Source organism: Hyaena hyaena, unplaced genomic scaffold, assembly GCF_003009895.1.
Source record: "Hyaena hyaena isolate Hyena2069 unplaced genomic scaffold, ASM300989v1 scaffold_88, whole genome shotgun sequence".
Classification (NCBI taxonomy): Eukaryota; Metazoa; Chordata; class Mammalia; order Carnivora; family Hyaenidae; genus Hyaena; species Hyaena hyaena.
This window is the reverse complement of record NW_024080720.1, coordinates 2,230,848-2,253,784: the sequence shown is the minus strand read 5'-3', so window position 1 is coordinate 2,253,784 and position 22,937 is coordinate 2,230,848. Positions and strand designations below refer to the sequence as shown.

Below are 22,937 nucleotides of genomic sequence, written 5' to 3'. Positions count from 1 at the left end.
GGTAGGGAAGTTTATATCCCTACCATAAATTCAAAAACCACTACTAGACATATTAAAATAAGTTCATAATGATTAAAATAAAAGTTATTTACCTGTTTTACCCAGAAGGACCCCCTGTCCCACCAACAGTAGCCAGACTTTGGGATGCAAAGAGAGGGATAAACTCCTTTCCTCCTAATTCCTGGGCCCTGTTATCAAGAATACCCTCACCACAAAGTGCTATAAAGTGCATCATAAGGTACTATCCTGACTACCTTTTTACAGTAGCAGGGACAATCTAGCATCTGACCACCACTCTCCATGCCACCCGCCCCCCCAATAAAGATGAAGACAGCAAAACCATAATAGGGGAACTAGCTGGCTTCCTGTGCAGTCACACCCTGCTCCCAAAATGCTTTCTTTTATCCTTTCCGTTAAAATGAAAAATGTCTCAGAGGCTGAAGGGACTACCCCATGTCTTGGAATAAGAACAGCCCAACTTGTTTTTGTTTTTGTTTTTGTTTTTGTTTTGTCTAAGTATGCTCATATTTACCCCAAAGGAGGCACTGACTGCGGGCGGAGAGAGGTGACCAATGCCCCGTTACTTACATCAGAGGCTGGGCCTTTGTCAGCGCCTGGGCAGGAGAAAGTGACAAATTCATGGCACCGCTTGTGCACGACAAAACAGCAGACTGCAAAAGAGAAAATAAGGGTAGGAGGGAGAAAGGGAAGTGGAGAGGGGTAAGAGAGGGAAAAGGGGAAGAAATCATTAAACCTGACTTTGCAACAAGGAAAGGCTTTTACATCAAAATAGACAATGATGTCAGATTCCACATCTTACCCTTTATTGAAGCCAAACTCTTGGGTACCCTCCTGCTGCATCTTGCAAATCAGTTAAACTAGGGGTTCAAGAGATCATCACAACCACTCAAAATGACACCCCTCCCCCTCCCCAAAAATCACTTAAGCTGTCGTCTTGTGCTGGTTTTGAAACAGAATGTGATCTCTTAGATCGGGTACTACGTGAGGTAATCGGCTCATGTTTTGGTCCAGAATGCATAAGAAATACATATCTTTAACCACTAGAATCACACTCAGATAGACATGCATAAGAGGAAGGGCCCTGCAGAAAAACAAAGTAAGCAGAAATGGCAAACCCATTCCCCATCTCACCCAGAAGCAATGCAAGAGTGGAAGGAAAAAGCTGCAATGTTCACATTGTTACTGTAGTAGTTTGCAAACAACTACATACACACCTATATTTGAACTTGTATGAGTTAAATGCATCTCTGATATGGCTCCACTATCTGGGAATTATACACTTGAGAAGGAGCAGTTGGACACTGTATACAAAATAAAACTTATTTTGGGGGCACCTGGGTGGCTCAGTCAGTTAAGCGTCCTGCTGTTGGTTTTGGCTCAGGTCAACTCATGGTTCATGAGTTCGAGCCCCACATCAGGCTCTGTGCTGGCAGGGTGGGGCCTGCTTGGGATTCTCTAGCTCTCTCTCTCTGTCCCTCTCCCCTCCTTGAGCATGCTCTCTCTCTCCCTCAAAAAAAATGAATTAACTTTTAAAAAATAAATAAATAAATAAATAAAACTGATTGTGGGGGTGGGCACCTGAGTGGCTCAGTTGGTTGACTGTCCAACTCTTGATTTCGGCTCAGGTCTCGATCTCAGGGTCATGAGACTAAGCCCTGCATTGGGGCCCATGCTGATCATGAAGCCTGTTTATGATTCTCCCCTCTCCCCCACTCATACACACTCTCTCTCTCTCAAAGAAAAAAAATTTTTAACTGATTTTTTTTGTTGTTTTTCAAAAATCTACCTTTATAAACTCTAAACTGTCTTCCTGGAGGACACATACCACGCGGCAGGAACAGGCTTGGAATCTTTCCAAGGAACATTCTCAGCGAAGGAAAACAGGCAGGAAAGCTCAAGATTATGCCTAGTGATACAATGAACCTGGGCAACAATCATCGGTGGCTATTAACATCACAAAAAGACTTGACCTGCCTATTGATGAGACTTACCATGAAGTAGCCTATCACCTACCAAGTACTCTTGCCAAAATAATCAAACTTGAATCACTTCAAGCATTTTGATCCAACTACCAATTTACAGAAAATACAAGTGACAGAGCCACATATTAAATGACATCACAGGGAGGCAATGAGGAAAAAAAATTTTTTTAATGTTTATTTTTTTGAGGGAGGCAAGGGGCAGAAAGAGAGGGAGACACAGAATCCGAAGCAGGCTCCAGGCCCTGAACTGTCAGCACAGAGACCAATGCAGGGCTCCAACTCACAAACTATGATATCCTGACCTGAGCGGAAGTCTAATGCTTAATCTACTGAGCCACACAGGTGCCCCATAGGAAAAAAAATTTTTTAAACACAACAATGTAGAAAAACTATAAGATAACTGACTCTCTCTCAAAAATAAATAAGCATTAAAAAAATTGTTAAACTGCTCCAAAAGAAAAAAACCTGCAAGAAGTAAAGAATAGGTCAGAGGAGCAACTTATATAATCAAAGAGATTTGAGAAACCTATCAACTAAATGCAATATGTGGACCCTGTCTAGATCCCAGTTTGAATAAGCTACTAGTCTGAATAACAATGAAAAAATCAGGAAAATGGATATATTCACTTTATGATGATTAAGAGGGAATTATTGCTATTGATAGGGAATTAAAAAATTCTCTGGTGTGGTTATTTTTGGTTAAAGAATCCTTATCTTTGAGGATACATCCTGAAATCTCTATGGATAAAATGATTTAATTAAAATAATTAAGCATGATAGGAAGGAGATAGGGAAGGGTTATAGATGGGGAAAAAAATTAGTCATGACTGATCATTATTTGAACCTGAATGATGGACACATGAGGATTCATTATACTAAGCAGTCTACTTTAATATATGTTTGGTATTTTCCACAATGCAGAATTTTTAAATCCTCATGGTTGGGAACCAAGAAGAGTTCCAAAGGCCAATTTCTTTCTCCTTTGCTTACTCCCTTTTCTGTCTTAATAGTTACTGTATTTTATGAGTCATATATGCTTTGTATAAAGACATTTATGTTGGGGTGCTTGGTGGCTCAGTGAAATATATGAACAGTGGTCAACAGAAGTCAGAGATGGTTATCTCTGGACAGTAAGACTGCCAGTTGTAAGAGCCAAACTAATGACATCTGGACAAATTTACCATGATGATGGCTCTGTGACCTTGCAACCTTCTTGAGCACAACCCTCACCCTCATTCTTTCCATTTTGTTTAACTACACCCTCAAGTAAACCGTTGAAACATAATGTTATTGAAGTGCTCTGGAGATATGACTATGACACATAATATTCTTGAGTATCTCTCCCAGGTGGTCTACTACCAAGTACTCCCCAGCCTCTGGGGGCTATAAAAGCAGGTCTTGATGGAAGTTGGGGCTGTGGAGATCTATTCATCCTGCAGCCACCCAAGACCCGTTCCTGTCCTTAAGTCCCTTTACTGAATCATTTCTTACCAAGCTGGATTTGGCTTTTTTTCTTTGGTCCTGTGACTCCTTCAGCCTTTGGAGGTCGTTTTGCACATAACTCCCTTTCACAGAACACCAATTATGGCCACTTTGAACCTTTTTTCTATATTGTTCAAAATGTTTACAATGAGTATATAATCAGGGAAATAAGCCTAGTTCCATTTTGAAACAAAATCAAGAGTCAAAGAAAAACATAGCTCAGGGAATGAAAAATATTATTGCCAAAATTGGAAGCTCAGGGGCTGGGCTGATAACCGAATGGACATGGCTAAAGAGGTATTTAGCAAACTGGAAGTCTAAATTGAGGGACTCCCCCAGAATTCAACAAAAGGTATGGAAAGGAATAGGAGAAATGAAGGATAGATCCAAACATTTTAATATCCATCAAAATGGATGTTCAAGAGAGAACAGAGTGGTAAAGATGTAATCAAAGAAAATAGAAAAAGAAAATTCCCTAAAGATTAAGAAGAATGTGAGTCATTAATTTGAAAGAAACAACCAAGCAAGCATCAGTAGGTATAAAGGAAGAAAAGAGAGTGACGGTATCTGAGATCATTCAAGCGTGTCCAGCAGGGGCAGGAAGTGAAGAGGGGAAGACTACCAAAAAAGAAACCAAAATAATTTTGACATCTGATTTCTCATCTGCAATTCTGAATTCCTGAATATGATAGAGCAGTATCTTCAAAGGCTTAGGAAAATTCATTTCAACTGAAAACCTTATACAAAGCCAAACTGGCATTCAAATGAAGGTACAAAATAAAGACATTTCCAAATATAAGGACTTAGAAAATTTGCCTCCCACAAAAGAACTACTAGAGCATATACACCCCACAAAAGAATACCCCCCCAAAATGAATGAAAAGAGGCATACAAATAGAAGTGAAAGAATGAACAAAAACAAAGATGGAGGGGTACCTGGCTGGCTCAGTGGTGGAGCTCACAACTCTTGATCTCAGGGTTATATGTTCAAGCCCCACGTTGGGTGTAGAGATTAGTTTTTTTTTTTTAATCTTAAAAAAAAAAAAGAGGGAGAGAGGAGGGGGAAGAATCTAAGTCATAAGAAATGGGGGTGGGAAAAGGACTGTAACATTGAGATGTGCAAAGAGTCTTGTCTTATTCCTCAAGAGGTTATAGATACTGAGAAGGTGCAAGTAAGACACTGTAAGCCTGAATATATGTGCTAACAATTAAGAACAAGAATAGAAATATTATGTATAGTTTGCAGACTACTGAAGGAAAAAACTGGACAAAGAAAACTCAGTCCAACTACACTTGAAAAGGTCCTCCCACATGCCCAAATTTCACGTAAATATTATTCTTTTTTTTTTTTTTACTCCTATATGGCATCGCTTTGCGCTTCAAATTCTTTAATCCGTCTGTAATTTCTTGGCACTTGATGTGCATGGGAATCTACTTTGCCATTTTTTCCCAAATAGGTGATCAACTGTCCCAATGTGTTTTATTGAATAATCAATCCATCCCTTTCCCTCTGATTTCAAGTGCCAACTTTATTATATGCTGAATAATTATATATGCTGGGGTCTGTCTCTGGGCCTTCTGTTCTCTTCCACTGATGTGTCTTAGAGTACAGCAATGTGGGTTTTAATTATAGTAGCTTTATAATATGTTATATCTTGGCAGGGCAAGTCCTCTCTCATTATCCTTACATCCAACATTTTCTTGGCAATCACTGCATGTTTATTCTTCCAAGTGAACTTTAGAATCAGTTTACCAAGCTTTTAAAAATACCAATGGAATTCTTATTGGAATTGTATTTAGTCAACCATCCCACACAGAGAAATACTCACTGGAACTTTGATTGAAATTGTCTCAAATTTAGATATTAAATTCAAGAGAGCTGACACTTTTATAGCAATGAGTCTTTCTATCAGGAATAGGGTGTCACCTTGTTAAAATCTGACTTTGTGTCATTCAAGGAAGTCTTCTCTTTTCTCCACAGGTCCTACACACTTCTCATTTAGTATTAGTCAAGGGATCCATTTTTTACATAGTTGTGATTTGGACATTTTTTTCCCATTTTATTTTCTAGCTGGTGATGGTTTACAAACAGGGAAGCAATATATTTATTTTGTAAGCATTTTTTTTAACTCTTAATAGTTTTTTTGTGGGTTTTCAGTTGCTTTCTTTGAGTTTTCTAGATAAAGAATCATATTAGTCCCATTGATAATATTTTTTCCTTTTTCCTCTATGATAGATACATCTCTTTTCTTTCCTTATCTTTTCCCCCCTTCTCATATTTCCATGTCTGTAACTTTCAGAACAATGTGAAAAAAAGGAGATGAAAACAGACAGTCCTGTCCATTCTGAACTTTTACCAGCTTTACCTCTCCCTCACTCTCTTCTCAAACTAATTCTTGGAATTTACATTTTCCTTGGGAACTGACTATGGTGTTCTCCTCAGTGTTTGTCCCCTGTGTCTGCTCATCTGGGATGATAATATGCCCTTTCTCATTCTTTCTGCACATTATATTTTTTGGTAGTTTCTCTTTTTATTTTTTCCAGAGGCTTGTCCCGTTCATTGTCTATTTGATTATTCTACCATTAGAGACACAAATCATGGATATGTTTCTCAATTCAACTGGTTTTTTTTCCCTTTGTTATTCATTGCTACTTTTACTTTTATTTGCCCTGCTTATTTTAATTGTACTACTTATCCATATTTGTTATTGCATTACTTCCTAGTTACAAGTATGAATTTTGGAGTCAGGTGGCCAGGTTTGGATCCTGGACACATTATCTTATCTCCCTGGGCCTCAATTTCTTCTCTGGAAAATGATGGTGATAATAACAGCAACCATATCACAAGGTTGTTGTCAGAATTAAGTGAGTTAATACATGCTCAGAACTGTGCCTAAAATATCATGACTATTCATCAAATATCTGCTGCTATTATTTATAGTTCTTTCTCAAGCTTCTTGAATGAACAGTTCAGTTAATTTATTCCCATTCTTCTTTGTTAAAAATTCAAGATTTTGGGGCGCCTCGGAGGCTCAATCAGTTGAGTATCCAACTGCAACTCTAGTCATGACCTTGCAGTCCATGGGTTTGAGCCCCATGTCAGGCTCTGTGCTGACAGGTCAGAGCCTAGAGCCTGCTTTGGGCTCTGTGCCTACCCACCCCCCTTCTGCCCCTCCCCTGCTTGTGCTCTCTCTCTCTCTCTTTTTCTCTCAGAAATAATAAATAAACTTTAAAAAAATTAGGGGTACCTGAGTGATTCATTTGGTTAAGTTTCTGACTTCAGCTTAGGTCATGATCTCATGGTCTGACAGTCTGAGCCCCGCATCAGGCGCCGTGCTGATAGCTCAGAGCCTGGAGCCTGCTTCAGATTCTGTGTGTGTGTGTGTGTGTGTGTGTGTGTGTGTGTGTGTGTGTGTGTGTCTTTCTCTGTGCCCCTCCTCTGCTCATGCTCTGTCTCTCTGTCTCTATCTCAAAAAATCAGTAAACTCTAAATTTTTTTATTAAATATTTTAAAGCTAAAAACTTCCCTTTCAAGTACAGCTTTGGTGACATCCTATATTTTATACTGACTTGCCATTTTTAAGTTACTAAGTGGTCTATTTTGGTTCTAATTTCTTCTTCAACCCAGAACTGTTTAGAGAAGTTCTTCCCAACCACCATCACCATCACGTAGTCACTGTAGACTAGAATCTTTTTTCAAAATATCTAAAATATCAGTTAAGATCTTATTCATCCTTAGTCTCTTTAAGGGGGCCAGGGAGGTTCATCTCTAGTTTCTAGTGTCTGCTCCAATTCCTGGTACATAAGTGATATTTAGTAAACCAGTATTTTGTGAATCAATGAACAAAAGGATGAATTACCATCAGCCACAGAAAAAGAAGAAAGCCCAATCAACCTCATGGTAACATGTACCTCCTGACAGCCTTCCACCATGAATAGGGGCAGAAGTACAGCAGCCATTGTCACAGTCTCTTTAAGGCAGCCTTCCAAGTGACCACAGAAATAATCCACTCCCACCAAGCTAGAATCAATGCACCAAGTGACTTGACTACACTCGATCCTACTCCATGGAGAATTTGGAACATACTGGAACATTGATGAGCTTCTGTTACAGGTACCTCCTTTACACAATGCATTTCTGGAAGTTGTGTAAATCAAATTTCCCATTAACTAAAACACTGTAAAGAAAAGTAGTAGGGGGGCGCCTGGGTGGCTTAGTCGGTTAAGCATCCGACTTTCGCTTAGGTCATGATCTCGCGGTTCGTGGGTTCGAGCCCCGCGTCGGGCTCTGTGCTGACTGCCAGCTCAGAGCCTGGAGTCTATTTCAGAGTCTGTATCTCCCTCTCTCTCTGACCCTCCCCTGCTCACGCTGTCTGTCTCTTTCTCTCCTAGAAATGGGTAAAACATTAAAAAAAACTTAAAAAAAAAAAGAGAAGTAGTAGGGCTGGCTATTTAAAGAAACAAACTAAATCCTTTTGTGATACAAATAAACACCCCCTCATTTCTGTTTGGCAAATTCAGGGTAAAACCAGTTTTTCTTTAAAAAGAGACAACATTTACTGAGCTGCTGCAACACACACCAGGTCCTGCTTTCAAACAGGTACCTGGTAAGAGCCAAGAATTCCTAGATCCTTCATGGTTTATTCAACAGCTCCTCGCTCTGCAGAAGTTAAAAGCCAGCAGCCTACAGCCCTCAGAATCCAGCCTGTAGGCATGCTTCATTAGGACTATACAATGCCTCAAATGCCTAGGGGCCAGGTGAGCAATGAAAATGTCTGAGGGTCAGGTGGCAAAATGCATGCATGACCTAAAAGAGAATTGCGACTCAGCTCCAGTGGAGAATGAGAGGAAAGTTCCCAGCTCTATCCACCTCCACCCCTCCCTTTTTACATGTAAGACTGTGAAGGTCACAGCCCAGCTTTGTAGGTAGAATAATGCCTTCCCCCAACCCTCACCAAAGATGTCCATGTCCTAACCCCTGGAATTTGTGAATGTTACCTTCCGTAGAGAAACAGACTTTGCATGTGTGATTGAATGAAGGATCTTGAGATGGAAAATTATTCTGGATTATACTGGTGGGACCAATGTAATCACAAGGGTCCTTACCAGATGAGAGCAGGAGGGTCCGAGTCAGAGGAGTAGATGTGACAGCAGAAGCAGAGTTTGGAGTGATGTCATTGCTGGAAAGGAACACAAGCCAAGGGATGTGGGTGGCCTCCAGCAGCTAGAAACGCCGTGGAACAGATTGTCCCCTGGAGCGTCCACAAGGAACTCAGCCCTGCCAACACCTTGATTTTAGACCCACAAGACCCATTTTCAGTTCTAACCTCCAGAACTATACAATTATGAATCTGTGTTGTAATAAGCCACTATGTTGGCAGTAACTTGCTACGGCAGCCACAGGAAAACAGTATCGCAGCTACTGGTGGATCCCGGAAGCAGAAGACCTTAGTCAAAAGCCCAGGGCACTTCCCTGGAACATCTGTCCCAAGAACGCACTGGGATCCTAACTTCGTTTCACACTGCACCCCACCCCTAAAGTCCCAATTCTAACCACTATAATGTATTCACTGCATCCAAAGAGGTCTGAATCAAGTCATCAACACTTTCTTTTTTCCCTTCGGAGTTGATTCTCTCCTTCTACCTCATTCTCACTGGCGTCTTTAGTGGAAAACTGACATCCCTGGAAGTAATCTTTGTCCCCGAATCCTGCAACATCAGCCTGTGGCAGAAATTCCAGTGCTAGCTGCAGGTGTCTGTGGAGGGAGAAGTAAGCGAAGAGCCCTCAGGTCTTTCCTCCGCCCTCACCTGTCTCAGGAGGCTTCCAAACAGCCGACTTTCAAGGGAGAAAATCCTGTCTTCTGCCAAGAGTCACTCTGGCCTCTGCTGGACCTAGGTTTGAACCCTCATTGACCATCTATATGCTGAAGCCATTAGCCCAACCACTACACCTCTCTGGGCCTCAGTGTCTCACCTGGAAAATGGGAACAATGACGGTACCTACTGTCAGAAGGCTGTTGCAATGCTCAAACAAGACAACACCCACGAAGTGCTGGGTGGAAAGGGGCACTGGAGATGGAGCCATTGGCACTCCTATCTTGCTTTGCAATGGCCGGAGAGGATCCCTTTTTCCTCTCGGGTCAAAGCTAAATCACAGACATGAAACTCCCTAGTGTCCAAGATGAGGCAGGGCTCCCCCATATGCTTTCCCAAACCATCTCCACAATCAAAGGCATCATTTGCACCCAACACCTGGCCCCCTGGCATTCAGAAGACTGACCCACGTGGTCACACTATGTGATTTCACCTGAGCCGCATCACGGCCCCCTGAGGAAGACGAGGAAGATGTTCTGACCTGCATTGTGTCAACAGAGATGCTGACGCTCAGGGAGAAATGATGTGCCCGAGGGCGTCCAGCTAGTCAGTGGCACTTCTTGTACTTGAAACCGGGTTTGTCTTCCTCTAGAGCCCACACTCAACTTACACGGTGTCGCCACTTTTGTGTTTGTCATCTATCTCACTGTTCCAGAAAAAATCCTCCCCCGCTTTCCTCACCCCCGCCATCCAGTCAGTTGCTAAATCTTACCGAGTCTTCCTTCGCAACATCTTTTATACCATATCCTCCTATATCTTCCCCACTGATTCCACCCTAACTGCCCCCAGCAACTCAGACAAGCAATCTTGCCACGAAGCTGTAACTGGTCTCCCCAGAAACAGATGAGTCTGCCTGATATTGCATCACTACGAGCTGAAGTTTTCCAGAACTGCAAAGGAGATGAGGCCACCAATGCCACGCAACTGCCATGATTTCTAAATGAGATGTCGCGTATAAATGCACAGCAGCAGGGCACAAAGCAAGCTCTCAAGGAGGGTTTATTTACTTCCTTCCAGGTTAGAGGGGTTCATAGGACAAGCTCTGCAGGCAAGTTGCCTGGATTCTACAGCAGATGCTGCTATTTATTAGCTCTATGACCTTGAGTGCTCGCTTCGGCAGCACATATATTAGCTCTATGACCTTGAATCAGTCCATTGACCTTGCTGTGTCTCTGGTTCCTAGTCTATACAAGAGAAATAATAATGGTACTTTTCTGCAAGAGCTGTTATTAGGCTTATGAATTAATCTTGGCACAGTGTGTGGACATAGTAAGTGCCAAACAGACACTAAGTATTGTCAATAAGATTCCTACCTACTACCCTCCACCCCATGCAGCCTACATGCTCTTCAAAAATTCATGCTCTGAAAACTCACTTTTTATATCATTTCCCTGCTCTGACACATTCACTGGCTGCCTATTGTCTGAAGATGCACGGACCAATATGGCAGCCACTAACCCCTGGGCCATGCTCATTTAAACTAATTACGTAAAATTTAAAATTGAGGTCCTTAGGGGCACCTGGGTGGCTCAGTCAGTTAAGCATCTGACTCCTGATTTCAGCTCAGGTCAGATCTCATGGTTCAGGAGATCAAGCCCCACATCAGACTCTGTGCTGACAGTGCGGAGCCTGCTCGGGATTCTCTCTGTCTCTCTCTCTCTGTCCCTCCCCCTGCTTGCACTCTCTCACACGCGCTTGCTCTCTCTCAAACTAAATAAATAAACTTTTAAAAAGTTATTTTAAAACTAGGTAAATAAAATAAATAAAATTGAGTTTCACATTCACATAAACCACACTGCAAGTGTACCTAGAAACTACCACATTGGACACTCATCATAGAAAGCATTATTGGAAAGCACTGGTCTAAGAATAAGATCGAATTCTGTAGCTTGGCATCCACTGACAGCATAACCACAGTTTAACTTTAGTCTTGTCTCCTCTGGCTCTACTGCCCGACACTCCTGCCCAGGCTGGATGACTCTCCTTAATGCATTTTACTCATCCCCTACTGTGCAAATTTGTTCCGCAAACATATCCATGCCAGCAGCCCATCATACACAGTCCACAAAGGAAATTGAAGGCAGAGGAGCTCCCACCAGCATATCGAAGGCCATATTGGGATAGAAATGACACATTCCACATGATAATTCAACTCAAGAGCCCCATGGGACAATGGTCGGCTCATCCTACCTACTTTAAAGCAGGGCTTACAGGGGCGCCTGGGTGGCTTAGTCGGTTAAGTGTCCGACTTTCGCTTAGGTCATGATCTCGCGGTTTGTGGGTTCGAGCCCTGCGTCGGGCTCTGTGCTGACTGCCAGCTCGGAGCCTGGAGCCTGTTTCAGTCTGTGACTCCCTCTCTCTCTGACCCTCCCCTGCTCACGCTCTCTCTCTCCTAGAAATAAATAAAAAACATTAAAAAAAATTAAAAAAAAAAAATAAAGCAGGGCTTACAAACTCAAATGCCTACTGAGACTAGCCCTTGTGACTAAGTGAAGCAAGCCGGTGTAACCCAGCAGAGGAGAGTGGTTGAGCTGAACCGGAGAATGCATGCTCATCCCAGAGACACTCCATCCAACAGTAGCCCTGGAATCACTGGTCCAGCATTGCCAGATAGGGTATTTTTAAAGCTCTGTGCGACCCACCCAAAGACATCAGAGTCTCTGCTCTAGCGGGTCATCCTGACTTACCTTGGTTACATATTATCTCTGAGCTAAAATATCCTCAACCACAGAACAGGAATAAGACCACCTACTTCATACAGGATTATGAGGATGAGACCAGATTAATGTGCCTCGAGTGTGCCTGCCTCCCACCTAAATCTTAATAAAAATGTGAATGAATGCATTAACAATGAGTGGGTGAATGAATGACTGGGCTCTCTGGTCATTCTCACATTCAGAAATCGCTCATCACGGCTGAGTCAAGAGGAAGGCAGCTGTGGCCATGAGCAGCGGGGCAGTGTGGACCGATCCACAAGTGGCTGGCCCCAACGGTCAAGCCGTGTGAGCTCAGAGGGCCACCTCACAGTCCTGCGTGAAGTGCGAATTTTTTTTTGAAACAGTATGCCACGCTTATGGTTTCAAATTCAAACACTGCAGATAAGCATACGGTTGAGAATCACTACTTTACTCCATTATCAGAGGGAACTATTCTCTCCAGTTTCTTGTGTGTCCTTCCAGAAATATTCTCTGAGTGTGTGTGAGCACGTGAGGCTACACCCATAAATGGAGACATTCTGGATCTCTTTTTTGTTTTTTGTTTTTTGTTTTTTTAAATCTATGGCCCTTTCATTTTCCCCATATGATAAAATTCTACACCACGGGCTCTCAGTCCTGGCTTTACACTGAGTCGCCTGGAGTTCTGAAAACAAATCAGAGCTCAGGTCCCACCTCCAGAGATTCTGATTAACTGGGGAGGAGTCAGGGGTGTGGGGGGAGAGGCTGAAGACAGGTATATTTATTTATTTATTTACTCATCTAAGAAACATTTATTGATAAAACCAGTGTCAGGTTTTATTTATTTATATTTTTTACAAATAGTTTATTGTCAAGTTGGTTTCCATATAACACCCAGTGCTCATCCCCACAAGTGCCCTCCTCCATGCCCATCACCCCCTCCCCCCTACATCCATCAGTCCTCAGTTTGTTCTCAGCATTCAAGAGTCTCTCATGGTTTGCCTCTCTCCCTTTCCCCCACCATTTCCCCCCTTCTTCTCCCCCATGGTCCTCCGTTAAGTTCCTCCTAATCCTCCTATACGTGCAAACATATGATATTTGTCCTTCTCTGCCTGACTTATTTCGCTCAGCATAACACCCTCAAGGTCCATCCATGTTGCTACACATGGCCAGATTTCATTCTTTCTCACTGCCATGTAGTATTCCATGGTATAGATAAACCACATCTTCTTGATCCTTCGTCCATTGATGGACACTTAGGCTCTTTCCATGTTTTAGTTATTGTTGAGAGTGCTGCTATGAACATTGGGGTACGTGTGCTCCTATGCATCAGCATTTCTGTATCCCTTGTGTAAATTCCTAGCAGTGCTAGTGCTAGGTCATAGGGGAGTTCTACTGTTAATTTCCTGAGGAACCTTCACACTGTTTCCCAGAGGGGCTGTACCCGTTTACATTCCCACCAACAGTGTAGGAGGGTGCCCGTTTCTCCACATCCTCGCCAGCATCTAGAGTTCTCTGATTTGCTCATTTTAGCCACTCTGACTGGCATGAGGTGGTATCTCAGTGTGGTTTTGATTTGTATTTCCCTGATGAGGAGGGATGCTGAGTATCGTTTCATGTGTTAAGACAGGTACATTTAAAAAGCTCCCCAGGGGCACTCAGGTGGCTCAGGTTAAGCCAGGTCATGATCTCACAATTTGTGGGTTTGAGCCCCGTATCAGGCTCTGTGCCGACAGCTCAGAGCCCGGAGCCTGCTTTGAATTCTGTGTCTCCCTCTATCTCTGCCCCTTCCCCACTCATGCTCTGTCTCTGTCTCAAAAATAAAACATTTTTTAAAAAAAAATTTTTTTAAGCTTCCCAGGTGATTCAAATGTTTTAAAGCATTGCTAATCTGCACACTCCACTCCTGCTTTTTCCCAAATAAACATATCTGGGGGCTCATTCTATCTCAAGATGCAGAGAACGACCAACCCCTTTCTAGATCCACAGCTGCATCTTACTCCATCACACGGTGGGGGGGCGGGGGTCGCTACCATTTATTTACCCAATGTCATAAGGAGTTCCTAAAGCTCAGAGGAGGATGAAGGAAGAAGCAAACTTCATTTGTTTTTCAACAGCCAAGCACTAGGGCAAGGACACACAAAAGCAAAAGCAAGAACCTTACAGTGGTCAGCAATTGCAGGAAAGGAATGTTTTCGTTTACAATGTTACCAAATTTATTTAACTGAGCAAGATAAAGCAGTGGAGCTAACAAGAGGTAAATAATAGGCCTCAGAAGTAAATAAATCCGTGAGAAGAAAACCACCCCCCACCACCACCTTTTGTTATACCAACCTTAGGGAGCCGGGCCCCCAGGCGGGACAGCTGCTGGGAACATCCTGCTTATTTGGATAACACTCGGAGACTGTTTTTGACCCCTTGACCTCCCCCATTTGATCAGGCTCTGAAGGTGGGGCCAGTAGGCCACGCGCCTAAGTGAAAATATCAACATCCCTTCATTCACCAGGCGCATCTAGCCCTAGACGCATTCAGATCAGAAGACTTGGTCCCGAAACCGCGCGCGGTGGGCATCTCTGGTCTCGCCTAACCAGCATCCATCCTTGGTGTTTCCCCTTTGGAAAACTGTCTCTCTCTGACTCCCAGTTCCTATAAGCCGGCTAAGGTGGCCCTCCCCCTCTGGCTCCCAGGCGTGGACATAGGACCCAGGCCACAGTGTGGATTCAGTGATGGGCACGTGACTTAAGCTGCCCAGTGAGAATCCGTTTCAGCACTTGTGCTGGAATTATTAGGAAAGAGGATGTCCTTTCCAGCAGAACTGCTAAGCCGGTAGGGAATGAGTCAGTATCTGCCACCTTTATTATCACAAAGAAAAACGCTGTCCTATGAAGCCAACAAAGAGAAAAGCAGAGCTAAGAGATACCTGATGACCGCTTAGGAGCACCTGGATCCAACCAGGCCTGAATCTCTACCCCTCGACTTTTCTAGAGAAGTTAAAAATCCCTCTTTGCCTAAACCAACTTGAATTGGGTTTTTGTTTCTGGAGACCAAAGGACTTTGGACTAATAAACTGAAAGGTGAGAAGTTGAAGAATGGCCAGTGAGGTCTCCTATTTTCTCCTGTGCTTCATGTATTCCTATAAATACACCTCTTGTCTATTTTAATTAGGGGTTTGGTGTTAAGAACACTCAATTGGATCGGTCTGTGTGGGTGAATCGAGGAAAGGCAGGGTACAGTGCTTCACTCTTCCCTTAATTCCTGTAAATATTGCAGCCCTCAATGAAGAAAAATATACCTAGGAGTTTGCTCAGCAAAAGAAAGCATCAGGAAATATAACAATTGACAAGACAAGTCTTTATCCACAAACACCTGTTACTTGAGCTTCTTTTCAGTAAGTCCCCTAGGGTGGGCACATGCGCCTCACGGATGCAACTGTGATTTACACCATCTGCCTATTCCCAAGCTCCTATCCTTGCTCATGAAGGAGGGACCACAGATCCACGACGCCAAGGCCTTTCTGGACATGACAATGAGTCACATCCACCAAACTGTGCCTTTGGAGCTGAGCGGCTTGAAGCCCAGAGATAAATAAATTCACACCAATCTCAGTCACTCTAAAAAGCAAAGAAAGCTTAATTCTCTGGCTTACAAACTCAGCAAGGAGGGGTGTCCTGTTGTGTGAATGTTTGCAAAAATCACCAAATCAAAGACAGGGTTATGGACGTTGGCAGGTGGTATCTGTTGGTTTTGGTGGCCCAGCATCCGCTGCCCCTACTTCTGGTGACAGGCATGTTGACTCTCCTCTGGGAAGCCAGCCCTTCTCCACTGTACATGGTCATGATGCAGCTGTCAGTCAAGGTTGCAGCTCTCCCTCCGCCAAGGGGCTGGCGGTGTGACCCAGGATCAGCCAATCCCATTCTTTCTCCTGGGAATTTGATTCCTGAATCGACAGTGTCACCCTGCAAAGTTTGCCCATCAGTTCCTGCCACCTAGGATGCAAGAGCTACTCTGAACCCCGTACTTTCTAAGGCCTGGTGCTGCATGAATGTGGTACCCGATATGCCCTCAACTGATTTTGTAAAGAGAACAAGAGTCCGTTTGTGTTGCTTAGAAAGCACCACACGACCCTAGCCACTTCAAAGACACCTGATCGCACCCCATCCTGATGCAGGCACCTTCCTACCACATTCCCAAGAGATGGTCACCAAGCTTTCACTGCACACGTACAGAGCAAGCAGCTCTCCGCCACCTATGGACATCTCTACTCTCAGAAAGTCCTAAAGACCACACAGGTATAGCCCCCCACCCCTGTAACACCCCACCCCTGGCCTCTGCAGCTCCTCCTCCTGTGTTTGCGAGAAGCCAATGACCAGGACCCCCCCCACACACACACACACCTGTTTCTCCAATACACCCCCTTCAGCAGACTAAACATTTTCATTTCCTCTCAATATACTTGGATATACAGGACAAAACCTTCTCACTATCATCCCCAGTGCTCTGGGGCCCAGTAAAGTCATAGCAAAAATGTCCTTATGATGGAGACTTTCCACTTGCTTTCTTTTTTATTTGAATAAGACAGTTGAGGACGGAAGGCTTACACACAGGAAAAAAAAAAAAAAAAACCTGGAAGGGACACATGAAATGTTGACAGCAGCGGCGATCTCCGGTTATAAAGACTTTTGGGGTTTGCTCTTCTTTTTATAATTCTGTATTTTCCTAAGTATTCTAAAATAATAAAGCAAATATGAATTTTGATCAACTTCATGAAGTATCATTTAATACAAGAAAATAGACCATTTTGGGTATCTGGGTGGCTCAGTCAGCTGAGTGATTGACTCTTGATTTCAGCTCAGGTGGTGATCCCAGGGTCATGGGATCGAGCCCCACAGTGGGCTCTGTGCTGAGCGTGGAGCCTACTTGGGATTCTCTCTCTCTGTCTCTCTGTCTCTCTCTGTCTCTCTCTCTCCCCACTTTAGCCCTTCCCCCCACTCTCTCTCTCTAAAATAAAAATAAAAAAAGAAAGAAGGAAAATAGACCATTCTAGATGTACAGTTTGAGGAGTTGTGACAGATGAGTCACACCTATGTAATTACCACCACAATCAGGACATAGAATGTTTGCACCGCGGCAGCAGCTCACCTGTGCCCTTTTACTATTAATGTCCTCGCACCACCCCACCCCCACCTCCAGCACCCACTGAGCAGCTTTCTCTTACTACGATTAATGGAATCATACAGTATGGACTATTTTGTGTCTACCTTCATTCACTCAGAATAACGTTTTGATTATTAACGGTTAATATAGCACAGTTATCGGTGTCAGTAGCCAGCTCATTCTTCCTGATGAGAAGTTATTTCATTATATAGTTCTGCCAATGTTTCTTTATCCATTTATCTGGTAATCGAGGTTTGTGGATTCTTTTCCCCCCAATTTTTGGCTATCATGAATAAAACTGCTATGAACATTCATTTATACATCTTTGTGTGGATACATAATTTATCTCGGTAAAGACCCAGGAACGGAGCTGCTGTGTCTTACAGGAACTTTGTGTTTAAGTTCGCAAGAAACTGCCACCTTTTTCCAAAACTGCTGTACTGCTTTATTTTTTAGAATGGAAACAATCCAATACATTGCTTTTTATAAATTTTTTTTAATGTTTTTATTTATTTCTAGGAGAGAGAGAGAGAGAGACAGCACGAGCAAGGGAGGGTCAGAGAGAAAGGGAGTCAGAGAGAGGGAGTCACAGACGGAAACAGGCTCCAGGCTCTGAGCTGGCAGTCAGCACAGAGCCCGACGCGGGGCTCGAACCCACGAACCGCGAGACCATGACCTAAGCGAAAGTCGGACGCTTAACCGACTAAACCACCCAGGCGCCCCACATTGGTTTTTTAATAGATTTATCGGTCTGTCAGGGGTCTCAGCAGGAAATGGAATTCACCCTAATGTTCAATTAAAGACACTAACAACTGTGGGGTGCTGCTGCCACACTGAGGGCCATAATCTAATGAAATGGTATTAACAACAGCCGAGTGAGAGCTGGAACCAGAGAAGAGGGGCCACTGGCCAGGAGCGGTCACTGCAGGAGGCCAGAGACAGCGGGGAGGCGTGGGGAGGGGGTTGAGGGGACAGGACCTCGAGCTCTGTCTCCTCCTGCCCTCTAGTCTCTGCTTGCCACCTCTCAGTGGCCTAATTGAGACAAAAGTCAGCCAGGAAAGGAGCCCAGGAGACGCAGTGCACAGAGGTCCACCCACCCCTATGACACAGGACAGGACAGAGAAGGGCAGAGGCTGGTGGTCCTAGAAAAAGCATCAGGGGCGCCTGGGTGGCTTAGTCGGTTAAGCGTCCGACTTTCGCTTAGGTCATGATCTCGCGGTTCGTGGGTTCGAGCCCCGCGTCGGGCTCTGTGCTGACTGTCAGCTCAGAGCCTGGAGCCTGGTTCAGAGTCTGTATCTCCCTCTCTCTCTGACCCTCCCCTGCTCACGCTGTCTCTCTCTCTCCTAGAAATAAATAAAAATATTAAAAAAAAAAAAAGAAAGAAAAAGCATCAGAGAATAACTAGACACTGTCCGTCCTCTGACGAGGAGAGAAAAAGAACAAAGGTTAGATTTGCGATCCCCTGAGATGTCAACCCTCACAAACCAACATGAGTCCTGGAAGCTAAAGGATTCTATTACTGTGGCCACCACAGCTACAACCGTAACTACTACTACTTATCCCTGCTGATAACAATAGCAGCAACTTTATTGAGTGCTTACTATACCCCAAGCACATGCTGCATCATTTATAAAGCTGTCTCAGGTAACCCTCAAAAGAACCCGAGAAAGCAGGTCTATGATTACCCTCCGTTCTACATTTAAGAAAAACTGAGACTCACAGAGGTGTAAAAACCCTGTTGTCAGGACTCCAGGGGTTCGTGATGCCCCCACCACTTCTCCGTATTACCTCCCTAAGGCTCCACCGCCTGGCCACGTTGTGCTGCGGACAAGCCACTCTGTGCCTCATCTCCTCCTCTGTGGAAAGGTCTGTCTATCCTCCCCTGAAGACCATGGGGAGAATTTAACACAACAGAGGCAGCTCAGCAAACACTTTCTTTTTTTTTTTTTTAATAGTTTATTGTCAAGTCGGTTTCCATATAACACCCAGTGCTAATCCCCACAAGCGCCCCCCTCCATGCCCATCACTCCCCTTCCCCTCTCCCATCAGCCCTCAGTTTGTTCTCAGCATTCAAGAGTCTCTCATGGTTTGCCTCCCTCCCTCTCCCCCACTGTTTTTCCCCTTCTTCTCCCCCATGGTCACTTTCTTGAGTCACGGGGGGCCTGTACCACCAGGGTGTCTGTCTACCCTTGCCAGGACTGCCACAATCCTTTCAAAGGACGAAATGATGGCTCAGAAAGATTCCCCTCATCTTAAGGATGAAAGAGGCAGTAAGAGACAGAGGAGGGATTTGACCTCAGGTCTTCCTGTCTCCAAAGCCATACTTTGCCCTTGGGGAAAGGAGAGGAAGGGTAAATAAATGTGCAAACTGGGTGGGTTTGGTGCCTTTTACATCCACGTTCTCACACGCATGCGTTTTGGCTCCAGTCTGTGCCTTACTATTAGCAGCACAGCCTCAAAGCTCCTAGGCATGCAGCACTGATGTGCTTCCTTTCATCAGCAGGCACTTCTATCTGCAGAACCCGGTGCCCCAGAGCCCAGGACTTGGGGCAGCTATCCCCTCCATTCCCACCATTCTTCTAGAACATATAAATGTGAGCGGCCAAGAGGTGCTTCTACCCTTTGACGCCTTCTCAGAGATGACACTAACCTTTGGCACCACTACTGATTTCCCAAGAAATGCAAGATCTAAATACACACAAGCTGCCTGCAGTCTCGAAACTCAGCATTCTTGTCACGTCTTAATACCGTCATTTGAGCTACACTCACCCTCCATGCACTTTGAAATCTCTTTTGCTTTATACTCTGCCAAAAGGTTCCAATTTTTCTGTACTGGCATTGACATGATGCAGAAAGGAACATGTGAGCCATGAGGGCTTCAAAAATAGCCTGGAACTTTTCAAGGAAGGGGACCGTAGTGGGATGACAGGCAAGCTATTCTGCATAACAAAGCACCGTGTCCCCAGAGTCAGGCACAAGCCCACCCTTCCCCACGTACACACACACACACCTATCAATCACTCCCTGAAATATCATTCTGTGGGAGGACGAGAAGATGATAGTATGATCAATGGAGCTCCAGGGAGGGATGCTGGGATGGACTCCATCCAGTGGGGAATTTTCTATGGACAACAGGTCAGTTTTGCTTGGAGTTAACCAACTCATCGTGGTAATAAGTGATGATGATGATGATGATGTTGGTGGTAGTGGTGAAGGAGGAGGAGGAGAGGGAGGAGGGGGAGGAGGAGAAACATGGCAACAACAATAACTAACAATACTGATACTATGTGCCAGGCACTGTTCTAAGCTCTTTATATAGATAAATTCATTTAATCCCCACAATCCAATGATGTAGCAACTACTTATAGTCCCATTTTACAGATGAGGAAAGCGAGGCATGAGAAGTTAAATAACTTGTCAGTAAGTGATAGTCGGACTAGAATCCAGGCTATCAGACTCCAGAGTCTTCTTACCCACTACACCACCACCTCAAACCCCCCCCAAAAGAAGCACTCACCCCAGGCCACCACTACAGGGAAAGGAGGGGGAAGAAGCCTCTTCTCTGGACCCTTATTCTCTAAGAATAGCTTAGAATCCACACTGAGTCTCAGCTTTATTGAGCACTTACTATCTACTATGCATGTGCCTAAGGGAGTACTTTCACTCTCCCAATGACCTTTTGAGGTAGGCTGCCATATTATCCTCCACTTTTTTTTTTTTTTAAATTTTTTAGTGTTTATTTATTTTTGAGAGAGAGAGACAGACAGAGAGTGAGTGGGGGAAGAGCAGAGACAGAGGGAGACACAGAATCCAAAGCTGGCTCCAGGCTCTGAGGTGTCAGCACAGAGCCTGATACGGGGCTCCAACTCACAAACCATGAACGAGATCATGACCTGAGCCAAAGTCAGACTTTAACCAACTCAGGCACCCCTCCTCCACTTTCAGAATAAGGAAACTGAGGATCAGTGTGCTGGTTTCCCCTCATCTTCCCTCCCAGATCCATTCTTCACCTGACTCTGCTGTGATCTGAGCCCTGGGAGGCTGACCCCTGCAGAATTAACCCATACCCCTGGCCTCCTGGTTTCCAGCTGGACACAGCCAATGGATGAGACCAACAGGTGATTGGAGAAGAGGAGAGAGGCTGGGGTATTTCTCCCCTTTCCTCCTACCTTGATGCTGCCATTTGGTGGTCCCTTCATCCTTTAGCTCTATAGACCCCAGACTATTTGTCCACTTGCTTCCTCCTCCTGAGAGGTATTAAATAATCCCATCATTAAGCTGTCTTCATAAAAGCCTCCCAAGTGATTTCTGTGTCCTGCTGGGATCCTGACAGGTATAATCACAGAGTTAGAGCAACTTGTCCAGGGTCACACCACTAGTAAAAGGCAGATCAGACAGATGGGTTTGAGCCTGAAGCCCACCATCCCTGGCACTCTGCCGTGCAGCTTTCCTCAGAATAGCGGGAACTGGTCCTAAGTCCTCTGAAGGCAGGGCCAGCAGCACACATGAGTCAAGCAAGTAGATAGAGTGCAATAGGGAGTGGTGGGGACTGCGGCAAACCAGAGGGCACACGCCTCACTTACAGGTAGTCACACGTAAAAGCAAACAGTTGAATCACTGTGCACGCCAAACAGAAAGTAGCTCCATGACTATTTCTCACATTTTCCCGGGAACCTCCCGCTCACTCTCCAGAAACCTCCTGCTGCTAGAAATCGGTCCTGACTGCACCCTAAAGTTCTTTGCACCTCAGTCCTATTCCCAGTCCTTCCCATACAGGCTTTTAGATCTATTCTCCACTTTTAAAAAAGAGTCGGGCGGGGGCGCCTGGGTGGCTTAGTCGGTTAAGCGTCCGACTTTCGCTTAGGTCATGAGCTCGCGGTTCGTGGGTTCGAGCCCCGCGTCGGGCTCTGTGCTGACTGCCAGCTCAGAGCCTGGAGCCTGTTTCAGTCTGTGACTCCCTCTCTCTCTGATCCTCCCCTGCTCACGCTGTCTCTCTCTCTCCTAGAAATAAATAAAACATTTAAAAAAAAAAAAAAAGAGTCGGGCAACAAAGATAATTAATTCCAGGACCTCAAAAGCTGCTTCCCCGACCCACTGCATTTTCTCCACGTCTCCGCCACCACCCTACGCACCCCCTGCAGGTAATGACAACCATACTGTTTATCTCCCCTTGTCATCTGCTCTTTAGGGGCTGGGATCCCAGCTACAGCTACTGTCCGAAGGAAGGATGAGAGAAGAAGTGTTGGACCCTCTGCCTGCCATCTGCAGCATAGTGGCGTCATCTGTGCTGCGGGCAGAAAAAGCCACAAGAATCTCCACGCGGGAGAGGAAGGAGTCACTCTGCGCCAACGACCTTGAATGAAGTCAGACCAGCTGCCAGTTTGCAGAGCAGAGGCACCTCTCGCCCCAGAGCTATTTGGAGGAGTGTCTCACAGCAGGGACAGTGAACTGGTGCCCTCGGGCTCCGCCTGCACTGTGCTTCATAAAACAATATGAAAACACTGTCAATACATAATATTTATGTTTTTTAAATATCCAAGTTGCTGGGTTTTCTTTCCCAAAATTGAAAGTTATAGCACCAATAGGCCCATATTCTCCCACAGTGACAGGGCCATTGGACTCGAGTTCACTAAGATGTAAAATTCAAGGGAGCAGGGGATTGGTCTGGTTCGTTTACTGCTGTCTCCTCATGCCCAGAGCCATGCTTGGCACGCACAATATACTCAATGAACAGGTTCTGAGTGAATGA

At 44.6% G+C, this 22,937-nt stretch overlaps 1 protein-coding gene across 2 annotated transcripts in view; it reads right to left on the bottom strand.

The window, feature by feature from the left end:
• Nucleotides 1-22,937, bottom strand: part of PRKCB (protein kinase C beta) — a 329,605-nt gene that overhangs the window by 190,168 nt on the left and 116,500 nt on the right. For both annotated transcript variants that reach the window (XM_039234397.1, XM_039234398.1), the window contains exon 3: nt 589-671. In XM_039234397.1, the coding sequence (XP_039090328.1) occupies nt 589-671 (83 nt within the window). The remainder of the gene's footprint in view (nt 1-588; nt 672-22,937) is intronic.